Source organism: Anarhichas minor, unplaced genomic scaffold (assembly GCF_050575085.1).
Source record: "Anarhichas minor isolate MPS153535 unplaced genomic scaffold, ASM5057508v1 ptg000136l, whole genome shotgun sequence".
Taxonomy (NCBI): domain Eukaryota; kingdom Metazoa; phylum Chordata; class Actinopteri; order Perciformes; family Anarhichadidae; genus Anarhichas; species Anarhichas minor.
The window spans coordinates 7,032,285-7,057,044 of record NW_027466582.1 but is presented as its reverse complement, the minus strand read 5'-3'; the positions used below and the strand labels follow the sequence as shown (position 1 = coordinate 7,057,044).

Here is a 24,760-nt window from a genome sequence, read left to right as displayed (position 1 = left end):
TTACTCATGTAGAAGCTCTTGGAGACAATTGGGGGACTTGAAGACCTCGGGGACCTCGCTGTCCAGTTTGCAGATGACCTTGTAGATGGCCTTCTTCCAGGACGGGTCCACGTCTTTGCCGGCCACGATGGCGTTGAAGAACTCCCTCAGTGTGATCTCTGCCACCTCCAGGAAGCGTTCAGGGACCTTTACAGACAGGAAGGAAAGAAATGATTATTCATCTACGGCAGTATATTCTATGTGCATCTGAAGAAAAAAGCTTTTGAATACATTGCTTCTCTTTATCGAGACAAAACCTGTAAGGCGTCAAAATCATCTAGAATTGACTCAAAGCTCAAAAGTGAATTATTTTGAATTTCAGGAAGGTTTATCTGGTTTCTATGAGGGACTTTTGCTTCCACTCAGCTTCATCCACACACACACACTCACACACACACACACACACACACACACACACGCACACACAGGATTTCGCAAAATCACTTCTTCCTCTTCACATTTCTATAATTTTGCAGCAGTTTGTTCTTGCATTATGCTTAACACAGCTGTTATCTCTCACCCTGTAGAATATGCTCATATTTTAACAATGGATGTAAAACCATAAATGTCCCGTCTCTTGAGTTCCTACTTCCTTAAAAGCCAATTGAGGCGTCAGCCTGAGAAAAGTCACTTCTTGTGAATTCTCAGGTTTCTCACACCTCCCACTTCCCTGCCCGCAACACAGTGAGCGTGACATCTTTATGAGTCCCACTGTAAATCTGTGATCAAACAAGAAAACGGAGCTGAAGTGAAGAGCGGCGGAGAGGTGCTGGCCAAAGAGGAAGTACTAAATGCTTTGGGAACAGGGAGACACGCCGCCTCTTTAGTGTCCCTGACAGCAGCGCTCACCGACACCATGGAGATGATTAGTCTGGCAAAGATCTGTGACACCTTCCCCCAAGCCAACACTCTGTCACACACACACACACACACACACACACACACACACACAGTCATGCAAGCGTGAGCACACACACCAGCGCACACACCTCCTTGTGCCAAGGAGATGACACATCCTGTATGGTTACAGAGCTCCACATAATGCTAAACACACACACACACACACACACACACACACAAGCTACCCTGGTGTATTTGGCTGAGTCTCTTTCCTCGTCTCAAAGCTCCGGGGCGACGCAGCCTTCAGGGGTCACCTGCTTGGATAATGCTGACTGTCTCCCTGCCCGCCTCCCATGATGCTCGCACACACACAAACACACACTGTCTCACACACACACATATACAGCAGCAGCAGCTTGCCCAAACGCCTGACAGTGCGCACTCCGCTCCACTCCTCTCCTCCAGTGTCCTGCAGATACTCATCAGGAGTGTCAGGACACAGCAAGGTTAGTGGCCACTGGAACACACACAAAACGGACATGTACACACAGGCATGCCTCTTCTCACACACACACACACACACACTTATACACGCATGGGACAGCCACCCAGCCCCCCTCCGGGTGATGAATGGAGGTTAAGATGCCCGTGTGTCTGGTGTGTGTGCATATCTCTGTCCACTGCTCGAGTGAAAAGGTGAGTCGTGAATAAGGAGCTTGTAAGCTCTGTGTGTGTGTGTGTGTGTGTGTGTGTGTTTGATAGAGAGAGGAAACACACAAGCTAACCCAATTCCCCAAATATTGAATTCCCCTCTGCTGGGACAGAAGCGCATATAATTCATTGTTTGGGCTGCTGTCGACTCTGAAATACTGGCACAATGACCCCCGGTACGAGGGCAACTATGTGTGTATGCGCTGTAAATGCCTGTGCCGGCATGCGCAACCTTTTCCCAAAAGACCTCGCTAACGGGCCGGTGCAGCGCTAGCGCCCTGGCCGTTAGACGCAGGGAGTGCCGCATTACTAAGAATATTTCTGCATGGAATTTCTCCTGACGTTTTGACTATAAAAGGACAGCAAAACGCTGACTGCAAGGAGAAAGCAATGTCAAGGAGAAAAGGGTATTGGTATTTCAGATCCTCTTGACTGAGAGAGTGAGAATGGGAGGGAGGGAGAGAGCGATGGCAAGAGAAGGAGGGGCTGAGAAGAGTCTAAGGAGAGGGAGCGGAGCGACAGAACAGAGGGAGTTATTCCTGTCCCACAAGCCTTTGTTTTGTAAGTATGTGTGAGTTGTGTATGTGAGCAAGCTGCCTCCTGACCAGCAGTGAGCCATAACTGTTTGCAACCCCTCCCTTGTCCCACTCTATCCCCTCCCTCACTCCCCCCTCTTCATCTCTCTCTTTCTCTCTAGGGTCAGCTGTTGGGCCTTTGTTCCAGAGGCATTGTGGGGGATTATCCAGTGTGGCCGTTCATTCGCTCGGCTGTCCGGTAAATGGGGCCAATCGCGTGGCTCACAATCCTTCATACATATTTCATAGGGCTTTTTAACAACTTCTCAGCGGAGCCCAAAATTAAAGGACAGATGTACAAAGAGGGGAGGAGAGAGGGAAGGAGGGAGGGGGAAATAAAAGTATAGATGGAGGGCTGAGTGTGTGTGTGAATGACTCCTGGAAAAGGCAAACAAAGTGACTGAGAGTTCATTTACACTATGTCGGCTGAACCTTTTTCTCTTCGGGTTTCGGTCCACACTATCCAGTGATTTCTCCACCTGAAAAAATGTCTCCAGAGCGGATAAATCAGAAAATGCCATCTTTGCACTTTTGTGTGGAAAAATAAGCTGTTGGTAAAATGATGACGAAAGCCTGCTTAGTCATAGTCAGCAGCTGACAGAAAACTGTCTGTCACCTCTAACTTTGTGTGTGATCCCCACTTTAAATGTAAATATAGACGATCACACTGTGCAGGTGTTGTCATTAATCTTCATTTATTTTTAACTGCCGGACTTCTTCACAATCAAGATATGCGATTTGATCAGTATCAGTGTTTGCCTTGTCAACAGGGTGCATTTAAAGTCTGTGATCAAAACACCAGTTTATGGTTTCTGAGGTAACAGAAAGGAGTTCGCACATAATTAAGATTCGTGTGAGAGGTGATGGGAAGCACAAGGACAGAACTGAGGTTTAAACCACTGAGACTGACTGCTGTCTGTCCCGCGCTTTAGCAGTTGTTGGTTGTGTTGTAGAGTTGTATAGTTTGACTGACAAAAGAGAGACAGAAGCGATTTAAGCAATTTTCTACTCTTCAGCTGTTTCAGCGTTGTCTGAGATCTTAATGAAAAACAACCTGAAATCCACACCGGTGTGGAAACGTCGTCTTTGCACAGCAGTTTCAAATTTAGCCGACTTAACGTGGAAGAGTCTGAATGAAAGAGGACTAGCCTGACTGAGGTTGACCTCTGCATGTGTCACACACACGCTTTCTGCTGGAAAAATAAGTGGTTTTGTTCTGAGAAAAGGTGCGAGGAAGACAGAGAGGTTGGAAGTGTGTGTGTGTGTGTGTGTGTGTGTGTGTGTGTGTGGTGACGGGTCCAAAAAAACAAACGCATTCATGAAAAGGGATATTATTGTGGCTCTACCCCTGTGTAACACAATATGAAAGGAGGAAGAGAGGTGGAGGGGAAAAAGGGAGAAAAGAATCAGCAATACGACACACGTTTCCCTGACCTTTGCATCATGCTGTGTGTTGGGTAAATACCAATCAAGAAGAAAGGATGAAAGAAACAGAGAGAAAGAAAGAGGGACTTCTCTGACAAGAGGCAGCGATGAGGCAGTTAATCACTCTCATTCACCGACTCCCCGGCTCTGCCTCACAACTCTCTCCCCCATTCTCTCCACCTCTCTCCATCTCCCTCTCTTGTGACAGGTTGCTTTGAGACAGAAGGATAAGCTCTTTTTCAGAGAGAGGGAATCGGATTTCCTGCTTTTTGATGAGATAATAAAATATGACGGAGGACAATAGGAGCCTGTGGACGGCTTGCTGGGACCTATTCACTCCGGCCCCTGTCTTAAGACTGCTTAGACAAACGTTTAAAAAGGTAGCCAGAGGCCCAAGCCCTCGAATAAAGGCTGCTGTTACACACACTGTGTGCAAGTGTATGCGTGTGTGTGTGTGTGTGTGTGTGTCTTTGCATGTGTTTCGGTTAAGCCTGAGAAATCTCTTCTCTCTCGGTGACTCAGGGTTGAGCTGTTTGTTTGGCCAACGTGTTTCTCCCCTTTGCTTTTGGGAACTGTCAGGAGATGTATTGCACCTTCTATTTGCACAGCGTTGGCCAAACAAGATGAGACCCTGGAAGATAAGGCTGTGTGTGTAAGTGAGTGTGTGCGCTAGTGAGCTGTAGCCTTGAAGGATGAAATGCAGGGACACAACATAAGCCCCCGCTGCCAGCCAGGTTAATTCCTAACCCCAACTCAGCCTGGGAATACCAACACTTCCCATGCTTTTCAGTCACTGTATTTGTCTGTGTGTGTATGTGTGTGTGAGACAGGGAATTTATAGATTTAGTTTTGCACTGAACGCCATTGATGGGGTCATCTGGCATTGATGTATACTACGTTTCTTTGCAGTGACTGTATCTTAAGAATATTCTCACTTCTGCTGACAGCGAAACATATGTTTCAAAACAAGAGCTGAAATTGAAGTTGAGCAGGCCGGTGACATTTCAGTGAGTCAAGCCAGAGCTTCCCGAACCTCGAACACACACTCACAACATAGGCCCCTGTGCCTCACGTATCTGCTCTGATCAATAATCTACAAAGGCCTTGATAAGCCCTTGGTCCACACTGTCACTTTAGGCAAACACAACCCATGTCCCCTTTCTTCCTACTCCCCACGTTGCTTGTCCCCAACCCCCTCTCCCGCTGATAAGACTGTGCCATGGCTGAAGAGTCCAGAGAACTGGCAGAGTCACAGTGGATCCCTCGTTTGATCGCGTCCTTTCCGAGTACTTAATTTCCTTCAATTTCTGAAAATTTAGATTTTCCTGAATTCGTCTCAAATCCTCAAATCTCTCATCCGTTAAGTGTGCGTTTTTCTCTGTGCTTAGGCGACTACTGGGACGGGAAACAGGCCTCAAAGCTGAGCAAACACCAGCCACCCTCATTCCACTGATAGCCTTGTGAACAGGGAGCCTTGAGGGGTTGTTGTGTATATATGTTTGTGTGTGTGTGCGTGCGTCTTACTCTCTGGTGTGTGTGTACGTATGTGAGCATGAGCACTAGCGTCACATGGGCTCTTCTCAAGGTGCACCTCCGCTAGGGAGTCAAGGACAGGACAGGGTCAAAGCCACTGATGAAGTCGCTCTCCTATCCCATCTTCCTCGCTCCTCCCGCCATCTTTACTTACCTCAACCCCCCACCCTTACACACACGCAGGCTGCAAATTCATCTCATGTCGTGGCCTCTCTTGACAGGTATTTCCTCCCCTCTTGCCACATCTTCTCTTTGTCTTATTTTATAGAAATTGGCGGTTATGCCAAGGGGGCTAACTTTATATCAAACCAGGCAACAGACGCAGTCAACAGACAAATAATCTGTGCTCAGAAGAATTGCACACAGCAGGGGAAGCCAGAAATCACAGTTCAAGCCCTTGTTTAGAGACTTAAAAATTCATCGTCTGAGCTTGTGTGGTAGACACAGGCTGAGAGAAAGCGATCTAAATGAAGGGGGGTCACAGAGCGCTGTAATGGGGCCCCTGGAGGTCAGAAAGTCAACCCGGCACAGAGAGACAGAGAGAGCAGGAGGCAGAAGGGAAAGAAAAGAGCAAGGGAGTCTGGAAGATAGGAACAGGACATCTGGAGAGGAAGAGAACAGAGGGAGGGAGGGAGAGGAAGAATAGAAGGGTAGGAGGAAGGAGGGTGTGGGTGGGTGGGCAAACAATAAAGGATGGAGAGCAAGGAGCTGCCATGAAGGAGGGAGGATGTACAGAAGGGGAAAGGAAGGAAGGGCAAGTGAGAGAACAAGATGGCAGGAGAAGAAAGAAATATAATAAACTGCAGATTGAATTGAAGGAGGGAGTTTGGCATCAGCAGGGGAAATGGGAAGTGTGTGTGTGTGTGTGTGTGTGTGTGTGTGTGTGTGAATGGGGGGTTGCTTTGACACATCTGCAGCTCTGATGCACGCCCTGGTCATTTTGGCATGAGTCCCTTTGCCACGCTTCATTAGTCTCACACACACACACACACCCACACACACACGGAGGAAGACCAAAATGGTCCAGAAATAATGACATAATCAGCAGCTGTGCCACAGAGCAGGCTGCCCCTCACAAGGTGACCAGGGACAGAAGGAGGGAGGAGAGTGGAGAAGAGTGGAGGAGGAGGAGGAGGGGGAGGAGAGGGGGGGGGGGGGGGGTGTTACAGGGAGGAGAATCAATCGTTGGATGAGCGCAGTGAGAGGATATGTTTGTGTGAGCAGGTGAGAAAGGCGGAGAGGGGATCATGTAGTTCTTTAAGTGATTCCTTGCTACCCCGGGTGCCCCAGGCTCTACACGCAGCTCTGGTCATTTAATCAGTGCACAGAATGAAGTGGCTTATTCTCACATACACACCGACACGTATGCGTGCGCACACACCACTCCGGGAAGAAAAGACCTGTCAGGCTACGTCAAACGGGGGCCCTCCAATAGTCCCCGGCTATTCATTGAGAAGCAGATGATCCTGCTCTCTATTCTTTTATTTCCTTAACTCTTCCCACTAAGAGAACTTAAAAGCCAAGATAAATCGCAAATTATGCTCATGGCACAGCGAAGGTTTGCAGTAATATCTGAAGAAAAAGAGCAACTGGGGTACCGTGACCTCACTAGTTTTGTTACCAGTCTTTCTTTAAACGGTTGGTTTACCCAAAAAAAATCTTCCTCACTAAGTTCTTGTGGTATCTAGCCTTTCAGATCGTTTTGGTTTTATTTGCGCTTGTTTTTACTGTTGAACATTGTCAACTAATTTCTATTCTACTAGTATCAGGGTTGAATTGTTTTAATGCTGTGAGCACCACACATTGAATACTTCAATTGTATCGGAGCTGCATAAAAAAATCTCAGAGATGAATATCCCCACACCTGGGTAAATGAAACTGCGATTCGGTTCACATGAATGATAAATATGAACACAAGACAGCGCCTCTCCTCGGGTCATCATTACTGTCTTAACTGAACCATCTCTGCAGAATCAGAAGGAATCAAAAGCTATTGTGTTTACTGGCTCTGGTGGGAAAAGCAGGTTGCAGACGCACATACGCGCACATGATTGCATGTGGGAATACAAGGACGGCATGTACTCTACTTATTATGTTTCAGCTGTATATGACAAACAGCTGTAATGTGCACACATGATAAATGCACATGTAGGGGAGTTTGGTGTACTTCAACCTTTTCTCTATGAGAGCGATGGGGATTAGGGGAATGACAGTAGATACTGTAGATACGAGGGGGAGAAAGCGGGTTGGGGAAGGTGTGTGTGTGTGTAGTTGACACAAACCCACTGGCAAATTGTATTGGTTGTATTTTTGGCAGCTCTGAACTTAAATCTATACTGCCAGCTTTTCATCTCTCTCCCTCTATCTTCTACCACTTTTTGTCTTCAATCGCTCTTCAAAGAGAACCCTAGAGCCTTTTACTGAAAACACCACACCTGTGAGCAAGTGTGTGTTCTTAGGTACGTATGTATGTTTATACATGTTTGTATCTGTGTCTTTGCCTGTGCATCCAGTGCAACGGCCGTGACCTTTTCACCTCAAATTCCCTGAGGTCGAACCCGGGTCAAAGACGCACCCCACGCACACAAACACACCATGCCCTACGTAGTGAGAAAACCCCAAAAACAAAACAACAGGAATGAAGGAGTGCAAGACAGGGAGGGGAAAAGCAGGAGGAGGAGGAGAAAATAGACATTAGCCTCTCTGGGTTGAGAACAAATGGAGCCCCGAGAGGGACGTGAAGAGGAGGAACGAGGGAGTGAGGGGGGAAGGAGAGGTGAAGCACACAATGCTATGGGGCACGGCGGTTGGACAGACAGCATCTGCTCCCATCTCTCTGTGGCTCTGGTAATGGATGGAGAGTTGGAGAGACACGAGAGAGCGGGACGGAGGGAGACGAAGAGACCGCGGGAGGAAAAGCTGGAATATAAGCTGGGTGACGGAACGGGAGTTAAAACTTTAAAAAGTTTTCTTTCTGTATTTTGTCATTTTGGATGAAAACAAAAAAAAACACTGTGGATAAAGTGTGTGTCTGTGGGAGGGCGTTATCAATTCAAATAGAGGGATGACAGACGGGTGGACAGACAAAAGAGGAAGAGGGACAAAAGGAGTGAGACATCTTTCCAATAGGAGAAAGAGCAGCTGATAAGGGTGGACACACGATACCCGCGTGTGTGTGTGTGTGAGTGCGGACGAAGGCTTCTCACCATGTTTGCTGGTATCTCCCTCTCACATAGAGATCATAGGGACTTCCTCTTTTAAATGCCGAGGTGTGTGTATGTATTAGTGTATGTGTGTCCTCTGTGGGAGGAGTGGTCACTGACAGAGGAAACTTGGCCTAGTCTGTCTTATGGAAATCTGAGAGTTTCCCAGAGCCATCATCAAACTGCCTCTCTATCAGACCCCACCTCTCTCTCTCTCTCTCTAGCCCATTACCAGGTCACACACATTCCTGTCTTATGAAAGATGATGTGTGTTGTCATTGGGGGTTCAAAGACAGAAAGAGGGGGCTGCGGAGTATAAAGAAAAGGACACTAAGCGAGAATTTTCACTTGAGTCCTCACATGAAAGCGCTGCTCGCTCAAAGTCAAGGCTTTGGGAGGGCGGGTTTGTTTCGGAAGACTTTGATGCGATGGACAGAGCGAATGAGAAGTGGAGAAGAAAGAGAAGAAGAGAAGAAGAGAGGGGATCAGGAGGGGGGCTGAGAAAAGAGGAAAGTAGAGCCGGGGTCTAGGTAATTAACGGCAAGCTCTTTAATTACTGCTGGTGTTCATTATGCCAGAAGGAATGTGACAATTATGCCATTAAAACTTCCTAATGGGGGAAAAAGCGAGGGAGAGGAGGGGGGATAGCGGAAGACATGCAAAAGAGGATGAAAGAATGAAAGGAGAGAGGCAACAGAAGGAAGAGAGAACGACGAGAGGGAGTGAGGGAGGAGGGATATGAAAGGAAAAGGGGAAACAATCGCGACAAAAGAGAAGCTGGGAGGGAGATGGGGAGCGTATTAGGCCAGCACAGTGACAGAGCAGATTAGCATCAAACAAGAAAGGCCACAGACGTGTGTGTGTGTGTGTGTGTGTGTGTGTGTGATCACTGAAACAGAGGACATATTCATTCCAAAGACGCCACCAAGGTGGATGGAACTTTGATGATGCAGAATCTGGCAAAGGGAAAACTCTGTGTGTGTGTGTGTGTGTGAGAGAGAGTGTATGCTTGCTGAATCTGCGTAGGCTCCTGTTTCAAGTGGTGGTGCAGGCAGGTAGGGGAGGAAGAGGAGGAGGAGGAGGACGAGGAGGAGGTGGAGGAGCAAGGGGAGAGATCCACAGAAAAGGGCCTTGGGGGCATCTTGATACACATCCAGTACATTTCCATCTCCACATTACCTCTATGACTCACGCACACACTCACACACATATGAGACGGAAAAACATAACAAATGTGTCCGCGCACATACGTAATACACACAAACACACCATTCCCACACCAACATCAAACAGCAAGAACAACACACAGCCCACGCACCGGCACTCACAAACACATACTCTCACACACACATATAACACCCACACACACACACACACACACACACACACACACCAAAAAGCCACACACAAACACTTAACACGCAGAGTCTTCGTGCTCACCAAGGCGGTTGGTTTGTCAGGGGGGTTAGAATTTGCATGGCTGGGCAAATTTTCCTTGTGCTAAACTCTAATCAGCTCCTGTATCTCTCAGACACCTGCCCAGCAAAAAAAAAAACCTTAATATGCAAAACACCTTCCCTCCCTCCTCCACTGCTGCAGCTCCTCGGCCAACAGAAGACTTATTCACCTGCCTCTCTCACTCTTGTCATCTCTGTCTGTCTTCTTGCAAATTTTCACATTTATGTAGGCAAATAGGCTGTTCCCCTTAAGCCTGTTTGAACAGTAGCTTCCTGGTGCCAGGAGAAGAATGATAGTTTTGTCTGAGATGTGACGGGGAATTTATGCTTCAGAAAGAATAAGTTTGTCAGCGGAAAAAGATGACGTGTCACCGGTGTTTGGGCAACTACGGCGTAATCCGTAGGGCGTCTTCGTAGAGGTTGTTTTGTCAATGTTTTTTGTTTTTTTCTGTAACCGGTTATGTAAGTCACGCAAACGTTAAGAATCTTTTGGATTGATTTAATTTCTTTAAAGTGAAATACAGTGTCAAGTCAAAGATATATAATTATATAATTGTGTCCCCCAGTTTACATTTGTCCCGACTGCTCCGCAATACAACCCTCATGAAGTTAGATTTTTAACATTGATATTTTTAGGGCCCAAACTAAGTAAAACCAACGCTGAATGAAAGTCCAAAAATGTGTTTTGCTCATTGTTTCTTCTTTTTAACGTTTGACTGTGCAGTATGATGTATGTGCATGTTTGACGACCTCTGCTGAAGGGGGAAAGTTTCTCTGTGCTCACTGTAAATCTGAGTTTAACGTGTGCGTACAAGCTCGATATTGTGACATCACAACTAAACTGGAAGCCATGTGGTCCAAAATGAAACTTGTGTGATGTGGAAACTTCCAAGTCTACAGTGCACATACACTGATGGACTTTTCAGTGAAGTGGGAAATATCTTGCGTCCAGCAAATAAAGATATTAGCATATTCATAGATTCTGGATTGTTGATGAGGGAGAGAGAATAGATGTAATAAAAAAAAAAACAGGCTGAGTATTTATATATGCCTACATCTCTTAACTTCACAGGGTCAAAATGTAGCGCGTATCTATAAGAATCAAGTTTGTGAAGCTGTATGTTTTTGGGATATTATTTACTTTCATTTCCTGTATCAGATTGTTTACCATAAGCAAAGCATGATTTGCTATGAAAACAGAAAAAAACATCTGAAGGAAAATACGCCCTGATTCCAAGATCAGGAAAAATGAAACTCAAATGAATTGGTGGTGTAAAAACCTCAACTTTGCAAAGGGTTGTAGGTGAACTGTCACTCTCTTCTTGGTTTAAAATGATTTCCCCTCTCAATAAACTAAAGATTCATCATGAGCAGCTGAACTGAAGGAATCGTGTCATTTTTCTTTGTGCTATGCTCTGATGGACTTTGGGCTTATTGAGACCTCATATATACAAGTGCCTCTGCCTGCCAGAGCCTTTCAAAGCCTCCCTTAAGAGAGCTGAAGATGGATGTGGGGAAGTGTGTGTGTGTGTGTGTGTGAGTGAGTGCGTGTGTGTGTGTGTGTGTGTGTTTGGGTGCACAGAGAGGAGCCCCAGTGGACAAATAACGGACAGAGAGAGATAGACGTAAACAGAGAGAAAGAGAGTGAAGCACTTTAAATGTGAGCGCTGCAAAACTCCCACTGCTCGCAAGGGCACTTCTCTCCTGCACGTCATCTCTCTTTCCCCCCCTTCTCTCCTTCTACCCTTCTTTCTCCCCTTCCCATTCCCCTCGATTCCCTTTCTCCCTCCCTCCCTTCATCGCTTTCTCCTTTGTCTCCGAGCTCTCACCCTCTATCCCCTATCTATCCATCTCCCTCTTCCCCCTCTCCCCCTCTTTCTCTCCCCTTCCTCTCACTAAAACAGTCGGACGCTTAACCTTGATAACAGTGAGATTTTCCCCCCTCAAAGTGACACACACACACACACACACACACACACACACACACACACACACACACACACACACACACATACACACTGGAGAAGTGCTTTGCCAGCATGCCAGGCCGGTCCAAGGGACGGCTGTACCCTTCGAGGTGAACAGGACACTTGGAAATGCAGCAGCAACAAAACACTCACACACATAGATCTCTCTAACAAATGCACACACACACAGAGACACACACAAACCCAGATCACTCCAGGACCTTCTTAACACAAGCCTTTTAAAGGTCTATTGTCAGCTGACATTGAGAGAGCACTGGCAATCCTGAAACACACACACATACACACACACACACACACACACACATTTTTACACGCACGCGCGTACACAGTGGCAAAAGGAGAAGTGTGAAAAATGAAACATATTAAAGGTGAAGTTGCCTGCCGAGAATTTATGATTACAGTACGCTGGAAGACAAACACATAAACATCTCACCACAGATAGGTAAATTAGGACAGGGAAGTGAAATGCAGTTTCTCAAAAACACACACGCACACACACACACACACACACACACACACTGTTAAGAACCACTGAGGGGAAATGAACAGTGAGGAAGAGGCATACGAGCGAGGTGTCAGTAAGGTTTCTTCCTCATTGGATGAGAGTTCCTCGAATCTCTTGGCGGAAACCTTTATAAAAAAATATTTTCTTAATATTATTGCTGTCCAGCGAAAACCATGTGGCTCCAAAACTTCAGGTAAATTGAAGCATTTAGTTGACAGCTGGAAATGAGGCGTTTCTAGAGAGGCTTTCACAGGACAGCGACGATATACATTAGAGTACAGTGTGCCCAGGGCGGCAGGATGTACAAGAGACTTGAACTCAGCATTGAGAACAGTCACAGCGAGGCGGTGTCAGAGAGGACACAGTGAGACGGTGTCACACTACCCGTCTGCAGCACAAGGTATCGGGTGTAAGGTTTTTTTTCCGATATGGACCGCATTTGCTCTCAGCTCCTCCTCTCACATACAACGATTCTTTTCCTGCATGAAACTGATGAAAGTGTTGGTGTTTACCTCAAAGTCATTGGCCTTGTTGTAGTGCATGTTGAGGGCTCGGAAGAGCTCGCTGTCGCGGGCGACGCCCAGATCCTCGACTCCAGTGACTCCGTCGTTGATGGACTGGCGGGCGAACTTCTCCATCTGGATGTAGTAGAACTCCCTGAAGTTGCTGAACCACTTGATCAGCTGGGAGGTGATGCAGCGATTAAACTGGAACGAGAGACGAGGAGGAGTTGGCATTGCTTAGGGTGTCAGTATTTGTTGAAAAACAGAAATATAAATGGGGTCTGAAAATAGTCTTCATGCAAGCAGTGTCGAGTAAAGACTGTCACGTCTAAACCTTATTAAGCCATTGGATTTGAGAAGGAGTGTGAGGATCACAGCATGTCATTTCACATCAGGGAGTTGCGACGTGAGGTGATAACGTAAAAGGCCGTGAAGAAACCGAGAGAAAGATAAAAGACGAGCAAGAAACAGGTCGTGGAGAGAGGGGAGATAATAGAGACATTAAGTAAGACAGCGAACAAGAGGGGGTGGGGGGGTGAGAGTGTGTGTGGTTCATCCTCCCCACTGGGAGCAGACCTCCCCCTATCATAACCCTGAGAGTGGAGAGAGGTGGAAGAAGGGGGGGGTGGGGGGGGCGAGACCGCAAACACATAATTGACCAGAAAAACGATTAAGTCATCATCTGAAGCGCCCTGGGGGCTCAAACATGTACTTAACCCCGTTCACCAATTACACCCTGATTCTCCTCCCCTCTACGCACCTCTCGGGCAGAAAGAAAGGGGAAGCAAAAGAGCACAAAAAAAAGAAAGAGAGGGAAAGACGATAAGCGCTGCGAAGAAGGCTGTGGCTATCTGATCTGTGCCGCTCGGCTGGATTCAATAGGGTGAGGTAAACCTATTAAGAGCCTCGGCTGGTCCCAGCTCTTTTTCCGCCTGGTCTCAGCAGTGAAAACACACTGTCTAAACATCCAAACCACTAGATAAGGACCTCGGGGGCTCAGGATAGCTGCCTAGCTCATTCACCCTAAAATGCCCCACTACAACCTCTGATCAATCCCCTGAAAACATACAAATAAAACCTTTACGTCTTTCCTCAGTGATTCCCAGAAATGACATCTCATCAATTCCCAAATCTAGCCTGTGAAACCTTGATACCCCTAACCATCACCCCCACACACTTCATCCACACACACACACACACGCACGCACGCACACACACACACACAGGCACACACAGGCCTTCACTCCTCCCTCCCCTCTGCTCTTTTTGTGGCGCTGGAAGAATGGGGGGACAAAACGCTACTAAACGCTGAGCGGACTGCTCGCTGGGGAGGCAGAGCGGTTTTGACATGGAGATTAGGCTCTGGCTATTGTTCGACAACACGGACACACACAAACATGCACGCACACTCTTCGCGATCTGGGATGGAAGTCAAACACACGCAAGCACGCAAAGATGGGCGGGCGAGGCCACAGACTGATAGGAAAGTTGGCCAATCATGAGCAGCGATAGTGTTGGACCAAGGTGGGACGGGGCTAAAGGAGAGGGGCTGAGCCTTTCTGGAATGATCAGCAGATGACATAATGGTGGAGTGGAAAAGAATAAGTCCGCTGACTTTGTTTGGCTGTGGTCTGGGAGGGTGTATGTGTGTGTGTGTGTGGGGAGGGGGGGGGTTAGCATGGTGGCTGTCCTAAAGTGCAGGGTAAGCATAAATGGGAAAATGAGGGAGGGAGGATAGGAGGACGGGTGCAGGTCAGCGCCGTTGGACAATGGGGTTTCGCTGGTGGGGGGGTGGGGGGGGCAGAAGGTCGGAACGTGAGCAGTCAGCAAGCTGGGGTCGTGACATCGCAGTGTCAAACAAACAAACTACTGACACTTACAAATACATCGGCTGCACGGGGCTATTCTTAAACACACGCACACACACTGTAGCAGACGGTCGGAGTGTGACAAAGCACAAACACACTATTTCATTTTAGTTGTCAGTGTGGTATAAACCTTTCCTTGTGTGTAGGATCGGAACAATGTAATGTTGGGTGTGAGTCTGAGACGTTTAGTGAATTGGCGTCGATCTACGCAAGCATGTGTGCATACGTGCATCCGAGCGCGTGCGAGATTGAGCGCTACATACTGAGATTAAAGTCAGTGAAAGAGTTGCCATCGCTCATGCGGGAGACCTTTGGTGTCACTGCAGCAGAGTGACGGATAGATTTGTCATTTGGACAAGGATTACTTTATTATACGGACAGCTCAGGAGAAGATGTATTAGGGCCTGTGCAACTGAATATGAACTGTAGCTCGATCACAGCACAGAGCACACAAAAGATACATTATTTACTGTGCATGCAGGTAAATACACTAAATTACATTATATCTGCATCAGCTGCAACCAACACACTCAGGGACTCAATTTTAGCAAGTCCCCCTGCAGCTTCCAGCAGTCTTGGTTCATTAAGTTGCTGGCGGGGGACAGAGGCCCCCTGATAGCGGCTAAACACGAGTGTGTTCAGTGTATAAGGAGGGAATTGGTTCAAAGGAGCACATCACTGCAGCTCCTTAATCAGAGCTGGCAGGGGTCAGCCCGCACAGACATGAGATGCAACGAGAAAAATGTGTGTTTGAGCATATACGTGTGTATAAGGGTGTGTGTGTGTGTGTGTGTGTGTGTGTGTGTGAGCGCCTGGCTGAGAGGCAGATGAGAGAGAGACAGCGAGAGCGTGTTTCTCACACTCACACTCAAGAGCCTGTGAAAGGTCAGCGCTTAGTGCTAACAGCACAAGATAGAAAGGGGTGCGCACACACACACACACACACACAGACGCGCTCTGCTCATGCAAAGGCGCATACTTAAGTCCAGAATAGGAAAACACTCAAGTATCCTTGGTTAAACTATATTAGTCGCCTGCCAAAAGTATTCAGGCGCTTTAACCGTCAGCATTAAACTTCTGCAAACACACATCAGCTAATTGTGTGTATAAACATTAATAAAGATTAATTTATCAATGTTTGTTTTTTGGTTTGGGACGAAAATGTTTGACTTTTTATCCAATTGTTATTCAGATAAAGTGTGTCTCTATCTAACACTTTCTCTCACATAGTGGTCAGCAACGGAGCAGAAAGCACACAGATGACCTCAGAGTGCAAAGCTACATCCAGAACAACCGGAGAGGAGAGCAGAAAGACAGAGAAGCCTGTACGGGCCTCCCTCTCTCCCTCTTTCTCCCTCTTTCCCTCTTTCTCCCTCTCGCTCTCTCTCTCTCTCTCTCTCTCTCTCTCTCTCTCTCTCTCTCTCTCTCTCTCTCTCTCGTAAGCCCCTTCACAGTCATGAGGGCTTTCCAACGTTTCCTGTTTTCGCAGGGGTGAATTGTGGGAGATAATCTCCGGCTGCCTATTGGCTGACTGCACACAAAAAGCGGCCCTGGAAAGCGGGCTTTTGTTACTGCTGCGACTCAAATCCAGCGGCTGGCTTTTCTTTCTCCCCGGCCCCGCCGAGGCACACATACCATGCCACACCATCAGCGAAAAAAAAGAAAAGAGAAGGAATGACATATAGAAAAGGGAAAACCCTCCTGACCTCCGCTACTCCACAGCACATGACTGGCCCAAATACTGAAGCTTGTCCCTAAAAGAGCAATAGAGAGATAGAAGGCAAGATGTGTGTGCGTCAGCTTGTGTTTGCTTAAGAATGAGAAATGTATATCTACAATACATGAAGGTACAAACAGCCTATAATGAATGTACAGTACACACACTCTATCTCTTTACAAAGCCAATAACTTTTGCTAACTTTATTAATTGACTGAGTATCGTCATTCAATATGTGCATTAATCTGTTATAATGAATCATCCTTTCTCAAAACAATATCTGAAATGATAATGAGACGTCTTAAAGCTAGAGGGATAATATAGGCTGGCATTAGCAGTACTAACAATGGTATTTTGACAAACCTGTCAAAACATGTCATAAACATCAAAAGTCAAAAAAAGTCACAATAGTCTTAAAAGGAGCCTAATCAAGGGGACCAGCAGCTACAGCGTCCCTCAGTTATTAGGGCAACCCACTTCTCACGTTCATTAGATTCTTGACAGTCTGATTAGCCTTTAAGACTTTTGTCTGAGGACTCGCTAAGAGGCCGCCCTGGCTGCATCTAATTAGATAGTCAGTCTCATTCCCATACATGTCTGTTAATTTACAGCTTGAGTCTATTGTCCTCTACTGAAAACAAAAACAAACTAATGTGCCCCATAATCCCCTTAACTATCTTGACCTTGTTTAAGTATCCGATGAGGCCACCAAGAAGAGGCCACCTCCCTGGTAGTGATTAGTCAGTGAAACTGATGAAACTAAAAGTGTTTAAATCTGAAATAGCAGTTGTTGCTGAATGGTTCAAAAGGCAAATAACATAAATGTTAAATCAGTGGGATGCTTTATTATTGAGGACTTTTGTAACAAATGAACATTTGCATGTGTAACCCTCCTTTTCAACCCGAACCAATAATGTGCTGGGAGAAAAATCATGTGACCCCCGAGTTATGATTGGTGGCGACAGCATCGAAGAGGGGGCAGCTGGGAAAAAGGGGGAACTTTTATCTTTTGATTTGAATAAGATGGCCTGGATATGTCACAGTGTTTAGCCCTCCGTATGGTCCGAGAGGGGCGCACACACACAAAACAACAACAACAAGAACAAACTCGGTCGCCCACACCACAACGGCCATTGTGCTGTTGTTCTTGTTTTTTTTTGTGCAGCTTACATATTGTGCTTTGTTTTCAAAATTTCCTTCATTAAAATCCCAGTAGAGCTAACGCTCATCCTTGCTATGTTTCCTAAACGGACTCTTTCAACCCTCCCTCTATCAAACCATCCTCCCCACACCTGCTCAGATAACCACTCCTCCGTCTCTAGGCTCCATCCTCCTCTCTGCCCTCTCTATCCCTCTATTACTCATCCCGCTAATACTCATAGTCTCTCCAGCTCCCTCATGTAAACCCATTCAACTTCCTCTTCCTTCATCTTTTGCATAAAACCGTAACTTAGTGAGGGAAAGGGCCTCGTTTCAGAGGAGCAAACGCTGTTCAGGGCAACTGAAGCTGGCACATCCCAATAAATCAATCAAACGTCCCCCTTTGAAGCAGGTGCATTGACAAATGTACATCCATCTTTACACTTGTTACCCGCAGCAAAAGAAGTCACCATCTCAACAAGATGAAGGTACAAATTAGTTTAGAATAGCTGAAAAGAGACAGTAATATGTACCAAAATTAAAAAGGAAGATAATGGCAAAGGTCTACAGAGGAAGAACATGTTTTGACATACCTTGACATCAGAGAAGAACATCTTGAGCATATTAGAGCTTGGGTAGCGGCTGTAGAAAAACATGAGCTTGGCCTTCTTCAGATGATTGGGGGAGAGGCCCTCTTGAATCTGAAAATTGCTCCCATTAAGGACAATAACAATTGTTTGGAGGAAAACAACAAATGGCAGATCAAGCAAATGATGTTAGCCCAAATACAATATGTACGTACTAATAATCGGCTGTAAGATCGGCAAGACATCATCATTTGGATGATGGGTAACCAAATTTCCTTTCAGGCATGAATGCAGGGCTGCTGGAGGGGGGATGGGGGGGGGGGGGGGGGGGGGGGGGGGGGGCTGAAGACAGTGCACCAAAGCAAAACCATTTGCTTGCAATTAGCATCGTCCGTATCAGGTGTGAGAGCGTCACGGTAAATAAAACGCTGGCCAGCACTACAGCCGATGCTTTTACATAAGGAGGCTCATTTCACAGTCAAAGCAAGCAAACGCCTTTGCCTACACCCCGCGCTAACCTCCACCCGAGAAAAAGGAGGAAGAAAAAAGGAGACATTTGCATATCACAGACAAAGACAGCAGTTAACGCCAGTGACGGGCAAGAAGGCCTAATGGCTTGGCGACAACTCATGCCAAGCCTGAATATGACTGTTTGATATTGGCTTCATATCAGTGACAAAACAAGGTCCAGGAGATAGTCCCAAACACCGGCGCAAGCAACGTGAAAAACCCTCTCACAGTCGCATAGGCCATATTCAAATACATGTCAGAGGCCTCGTCTTCCTAATGGATCGCCTGGATTGAACAGCAGAGTGGATGGAGATGGGCTGGTGGGGGCACCTTGAGGGATAGTATAGTTCCAACCTTCAATTACATCCCCCTCCTCCTCCCTCTGCTCCACCCCTGCCCCCCAGCCTCGCTGCCGCTGCCAAAGCCTTGGAGGAGCAAAAGAAGGAGGAGGAGAAGGAGAAGAGGGGCTCTGAGGCTTTGGACTCAGCCAATGATGGGGGGGGGTTGAAACACATCTGCGCCACCGAATGGCCCAAGCCATTTCCATGGTGAATTAACGGCCGTATAATGCATCTGATAATATCAATCTGGAGGATAAGACATTGAAAAGGGAACGGGGTTGGGGGGCGGGCTGCATGTTAAAACCTCAGGCTGTTTCAACAAGGGTTTTCATCAAGCAGAAGCAAGACAGGCCTTTAAATTACACAGAAGATACAGCCCCAAGTTTTGATGAAGACTGTTTACACTCCACTGGACGAAATACATCGCTTGACATTATTTATGATCTACAGGGGTGGCTGTGATCGTTAAAATCAGTCAAGTGTCCAGATGTAGCTGTAACTATAGAGTGGGAAGAAGGCATCAGCTGCTAGATTGGATTGCCCTTGGCCTCAGGGTTACACAGCAAAGCCAGCAAATACTGAACCACATTGGGGTTGGCTCCTTAAAAACCCTGTCTACTTTGTCTGATTCAGCGAGAGAGAGGAAGAGAGAGAGACTTAGTTGTATACGCAGCGAGGGTCTTGTGGGGGAAACCCTGGCAGACTGGTGTTACTCTGTCAGGCCTGGCCAAAAGAGCAGCACTTCACTCTCCACACCACACCATCTGCTCCAAGTGGAGGGGATACAATGGATCCTCAGACAGAGAGAGAGGCAGAGGGAGGGACAGAAAAAGAGAGCTCTTTCTCAGTAAGGCAAGGTGGGATTTGTTTGCTGTGAAAGCTGTGCACTTACACTTAGATGCATTTGTTTTTGCTTTTTCAATTAGGAATAGCATCGCTTTCCCCTTATCGCTGAAATTAGAAATGATTTTAAAACAAAGACGTCGAGGTTTTACCTCTCCAGCCATGAACACAATATCACCTCCCTTCAGATGACAATTAAGAAGCTTCATATCTCCTGATGAGGCATTTTCATCTCTAATTCACTCACAGCTTGCAAATGTAATTGTGATTGGACTTAGGGGTGGCGTGCGAGGCTATTATTTTGTCATGATGGTGCACTCATACCAGGTGGCCCACTGTTCGCTTGCCACATCTGACAAGACATCATCATTCTCAAAACACATCCCCAAAACCCAAAGTCATGAGAGGAAAATAGCTGCTCCACTTCCTAATTCCAGGTGTAAGGACAAGAATATTTGGAGTCGGACTGAGAACAAATGAGGAAATTGATAGCAGCCATCTGCTCCACAGCGCTGCAGAGAGCTGGTGAACTTGAACACACCTCGCAAAATGTCTGACAAGCTGTCTCTGGCTCCTGAGGCTCCGAAAAAGAAAAAAAAAGCTACAGAATTATAAAACAATTCTACATCAATGGCACATGCTATAAACCGAGAGTGGAAATGCAAATAAACTGAGTCATTAATGTCATACTAATTATAATTAAAAAATGTACAAAGCTCTCTAGAGTAAGCGCCAAACTTTGTTCCTAAACCTGTGATAAATCAAAAATGAAAGATAAAAAAAGTGGACATGTTGTTCTGCCTATTCTTTCCATTTACGGGAGTACATCTGTTAAAACCCTGAATTCATAAATGCTACAATGAAAGCCACAGCATCTGGCATGTGTGGTTATTGTTTGATTGTTTTTTACTTTCTCTCAGTCTCTGTATGTCTCTCTCTCCCTTTTCTCTTTTCATCCCTCCATCGGGAGCCCGTAGAAGCAAAGGATTATGGATCTCTGGAAAGCGTTCACCCTTGGGTCAGAAGACAAGACAAGGCGAGGTAATGAAAGATAAACAGCTCGCTGCAAACACCTGTTAACGTCTGCTTCAAAGAAAAGACAGGGAGGAGGGGGGGGTTTGCAGGGAGGGAAAACAAAAAAAGAAGTATTTGGCTGCCAAGCAACAGCCGAAGGGCCCCCCGGGCTGTTGACAGATCTTTATGAAATGAAAAAAAGGGAAAAGAAACGACAATGATTGTGGGCTTTTTACAACAGCGATGGATGATAAGAGGAACACAAGAGAAAACACAAGCAATCATAAATATACATCTTTACTGAGTCCTCAGGCAAACCTTTTGTGACATGCACACACACACAAAAGGACACACACACACAAACACTCGGAGAAAGGCTAGGCACTCAGGTACTCACAATAGCAAAAACAAGGCATTTAAAAGTGTTAATTATGCATATTCACTTAACTAATAATGCCCCAACAGGTAAAGACTGATGGATTAATTTCTTAAGCATATAATGAATGTTAAGGACTTGAAGACAAAGCTGTCTACGGACAACCAGTGTGACATGAATCAAACTTTCATAAGGGTTAAGAGGTGTTGAATACTTAGGAACTAAGGAGGTATAAGGGAAACAGAGAAGGTACTGAATGTATCTGTTTAAGCTATTAGTCCTGAGTCCCTGGGGGATTCAATATGAGCCTCCCATAGGGGATAGCTTCTTTATCCGTAGGGCATGATTGGGGCGCACTGGGGTTAAACTATAAGGAAGGCTATATAACACCATTGTGTGCCAAGTTTCAGGACGCTATCTCCCTCCTTGTTCTTTCAGGCCATTTTTATAAAAAGGAATTGGGGCAGTAAATGTCGCAGGGACCTAATCTTCGTGAGTAAGTGATATGTGACAAGAGAGCTTTTAAGCACTTAGGATTGGCGAGGGAAGAAAAGGCTGAACGGTGCTGTGAGAAGGAAGAGGTAAGAGTATAAAAATAAATACAACAATGCAGTACAATGGAGAGGAGAACAGCAGTGGGAGGAAAAGTGATTCATCAACAGTTTCTTAGGCTAGTATCAAACAGGCTGAAAAAGATTAGATTTTTTAACTCTTTGTGGTTCAGATGCAATGTTTTACACCTGTCTCTACTGGGAATAACCACCTGAAAGCTTTTTATCTGGCTTACACACACATGAGCTGGTCTGAACTTGACCACGTCTTTAAAACATCAGGGTCACTGTCAAACACATTCACTTATTGTTGTCTTTCAACCCTCTCAAAACACACACTTTTTTTTGAAAGGATACATTGCTGCCTGAGTAGGGGGAGATGTCAGCCATGTCCTGGAGGTCACTGCACTCAGACTTGATGAGGGACAGGGAAAGCTCGGCTGTGCTGCCAGGGTGCACTGGTGAACAAGAGCGATGGTGGTGGTGGTGGTGGCCCAGATGGTGAGCTGATGCCATCTTGGTCCTCAGGCTGCTGGTCTCCCGGGACAGGTCCATGGAGTCTGGAGAGGAACGGTCCTTGCCTGGGTAGCCACCCGTGGGCCCACCAAGGGGACTCTGGAAAGGGTAGCCCATGAGAGGCAGTGGAAAAGGGTGTCTAAAAGATGGGGGGCTGAAGCCCATGGAGGCAGAGAGTGAGGAGGGGTGAAGGACGGGGTGGTGGTGCCCGCCATGGGCACCCACAGCTGAGGACTGGTGGTGGTGGTGGTGATTGTGGTGGTGCTCACCGGCTGTCTTCCTCACGACTAAGGGTATTGCCTCAGTTTGGTCATTGGTGGGACCTGGCATCCCGGGCATGCTGGCGAAGGAGTCTAGTGGATTGGGAATGATGACATCTCCGAAGCACTGCAGCCTCTGGTTGGCGGTGTGGAAGTTGGGGTTGTCTCCATTGACAGTGGTGGGAAATCTTTCAGGAGGAATGGAAAGTGAGGGGAAGGCTTGCTGGGGTGTGGGGCGTGGAGGCTTGGCAAACACCTTAACCACTGTGTCCACTACCTGGGTCATGGCTGAATTGAGTTCCTGCTTCAGTGTTTCTGCCAACTGTTTACCTTCAGCGTGCATGGAGGAGCCTGGACCTCCCTGTCCTTTGCTCCGGCTGAGCCCCTCTCTTCTTGGCTTCTCTCTGGCTGCGAGCAAGGCCTGCTGCTGAAGCAAGGCCCGCGCCCTGTCCAGGAAATGGCCTGGGTCCAGGTCGGACATCTCATTGTCAGAGCGCAAGTCATCTCCACCCCGGTCATCGCCGCCGGTGTCAGACCTGGCTGGGCTGTCTTCAGACATGTTTCCTATGTCATTGTTGAGCTCATTGTGGAGGTCGTTGTGTTCCGAGTCGTCGGTTGAGTCATAGATCTGAAAGAACTTCTCCTGCAGCTGACGTAGCTGTTTCTGCATGTCCTCCAGCTGCAGCTTCAGTTGCCGTCGCTCCTCCTGCTTCTGCTCCTTTCTCTGGCACACCAGCTGGGTGAAGCTCTGCTGTTGCTGCTGAGGCAGACGCTGCTTACGCTTGTTCTCTCGGCTGTTGCTGCTGCAAACCTCGCCTCCCCGTGGGCTGCTGGGGGCCTGCTGCTGAGACTGAGGGGGTGGGCAGTCTAGATCGATCTCGTGGTCTCCATCCATCTCATGGTCACGCTCATGACGGGAAGCAGCAGGTACCACCACACTGGGTGAGTGGCTCATACCACGTATAATGTTCTCTACACGGGCTCGCTTGGCACGCAGATGTTCATCATTTAGACGTTCAATGTCAAAGGTGGCCAGGCCAGGACGACCGAAGGGGGACAAGCACTCTTGAGGGGTGCTATCATGGGAGGAGTTACTGCAGGCATCCTCCTGGGGAGCATCTGAACTTGCATTGGAGAGCCCTGAACCGGGGAAGCCGACATCCCCTCTATCACCCCTGTCCCCTCTTTCTCCCCTCTCAAGTCCTCCTCCATTTTTAGCCATGTTATTCTTGAGAAGCTGGGAGATAATGGTGGTGCCAGGGAAGGGCATCATGGTGTCCTCGTACGAGTTGGCCCTCTTCAGTAGCTTTCGGAGTACATTGGACTTGGATTCAGTGTCGCTGGCTGACACAATGCCAGGTCCACCATGTGGCTGCACTACAGAGCACTCCATGGAGTCGGTGTCTGATCCGTGGTGAGAGTGGGAGCTCAGAGAGTTCATGGCACTGAAAATGGCTGCTTTGGCGCGGGCAATGCTATCAGTGGTTGTTGTTGTGACTGCTGCTGCGGAGGAAGCTGTGCTGCCTACGGTCCTCTTAACACCAATGTCCACACGTCTTCGCTTGGTCTGTCTGTTCAGGAGGGAGTCGCTGTCATGGTCCGGCATCACGGGCTGCTGCTATTGGGCCATATCCCGAAAACCTCTGGGATCAAGTACCTGTGGGCAAAAATGTACAGAACCATGACTCACCAAAGAGAAAAAAATATTTCAGAATCTAAGTCACTCACTCACCCAGGCAGAACATGTCTACATCAATTTCAAAACTAAATCTTCGTTAAACAGAAAAGCTTGAAAGTTTTTACAAGATAGACTGAAACAATCAAAACCTTGCAGACTTGCATTCGTCAACATTATGTATATAAAGGGAAGAGTTCTGTCTCAAGCCAGCAGGCAATACCTCCACATATGTTTCTAAAAGGACGGGCACATCCATGATTACATTTAGGCAGTAAGGACCAGTGACAGAGGGGTAAGGGGAACAAGCAAGATGGGGTCAGAATTAGGCCTTGGCTCGACATTCCAGGGCAAAGTCCTACATTTTATCCTGTCCCCTGTTACACGCCGCGCGGCACTGAACCAGTTCCCACGGAACACAAAGCTGCATAAAATTATGATAATTACTTAAGTACTTGTCCTCATTTCCATTTTTTGTGCAGTGTGAGCAAACATAGGAGCTATTAGTTCTCAAAATAAAATAAAAGGAAATAGCGTTAAGAGCATCTAAAAAAAAAAAAAAAGTAGTTTACAAGGAGAGGCA

At 47.0% G+C, this 24,760-nt stretch overlaps 1 protein-coding gene across 1 annotated transcript; it reads right to left on the bottom strand.

Annotated features, from left to right (window-relative positions):
* prox1a (prospero homeobox 1a) lies at positions 1 to 24,108 on the bottom strand. Its single transcript, XM_076084526.1, has 5 exons — positions 23,394 to 24,108; positions 22,084 to 23,360; positions 18,098 to 18,205; positions 12,789 to 12,983; positions 1 to 186 (listed from the first exon to the last, which is right to left on the bottom strand). The coding sequence occupies exons 1-5, from the start codon at positions 24,106 to 24,108 to the stop codon at positions 1 to 3; spliced, it is 2,481 nt and encodes an 826-aa protein (XP_075940641.1).
* Between the last annotated feature and the right edge of the window lie 652 nt (positions 24,109 to 24,760).

Excerpts from the sequence above, each read along its gene's own strand:
- prox1a (XM_076084526.1), bottom strand. The coding sequence starts at position 24,108 with ATGCCGGACCATGACAGCGACTCCCTCCTGAACAGACAGACCAAGCGA. Across the intron at positions 23,361-23,393 it reads TGAGCGTGACCATGAGATGG|CCCCTCAGTCTCAGCAGCAG; the intron begins ATGGAGACCACG and ends TAGACTGCCCAC. Across the intron at positions 187-12,788 it reads ACAAGGCCAATGACTTTGAG|GTCCCTGAACGCTTCCTGGA; the intron begins GTAAACACCAAC and ends CTGTCTGTAAAG.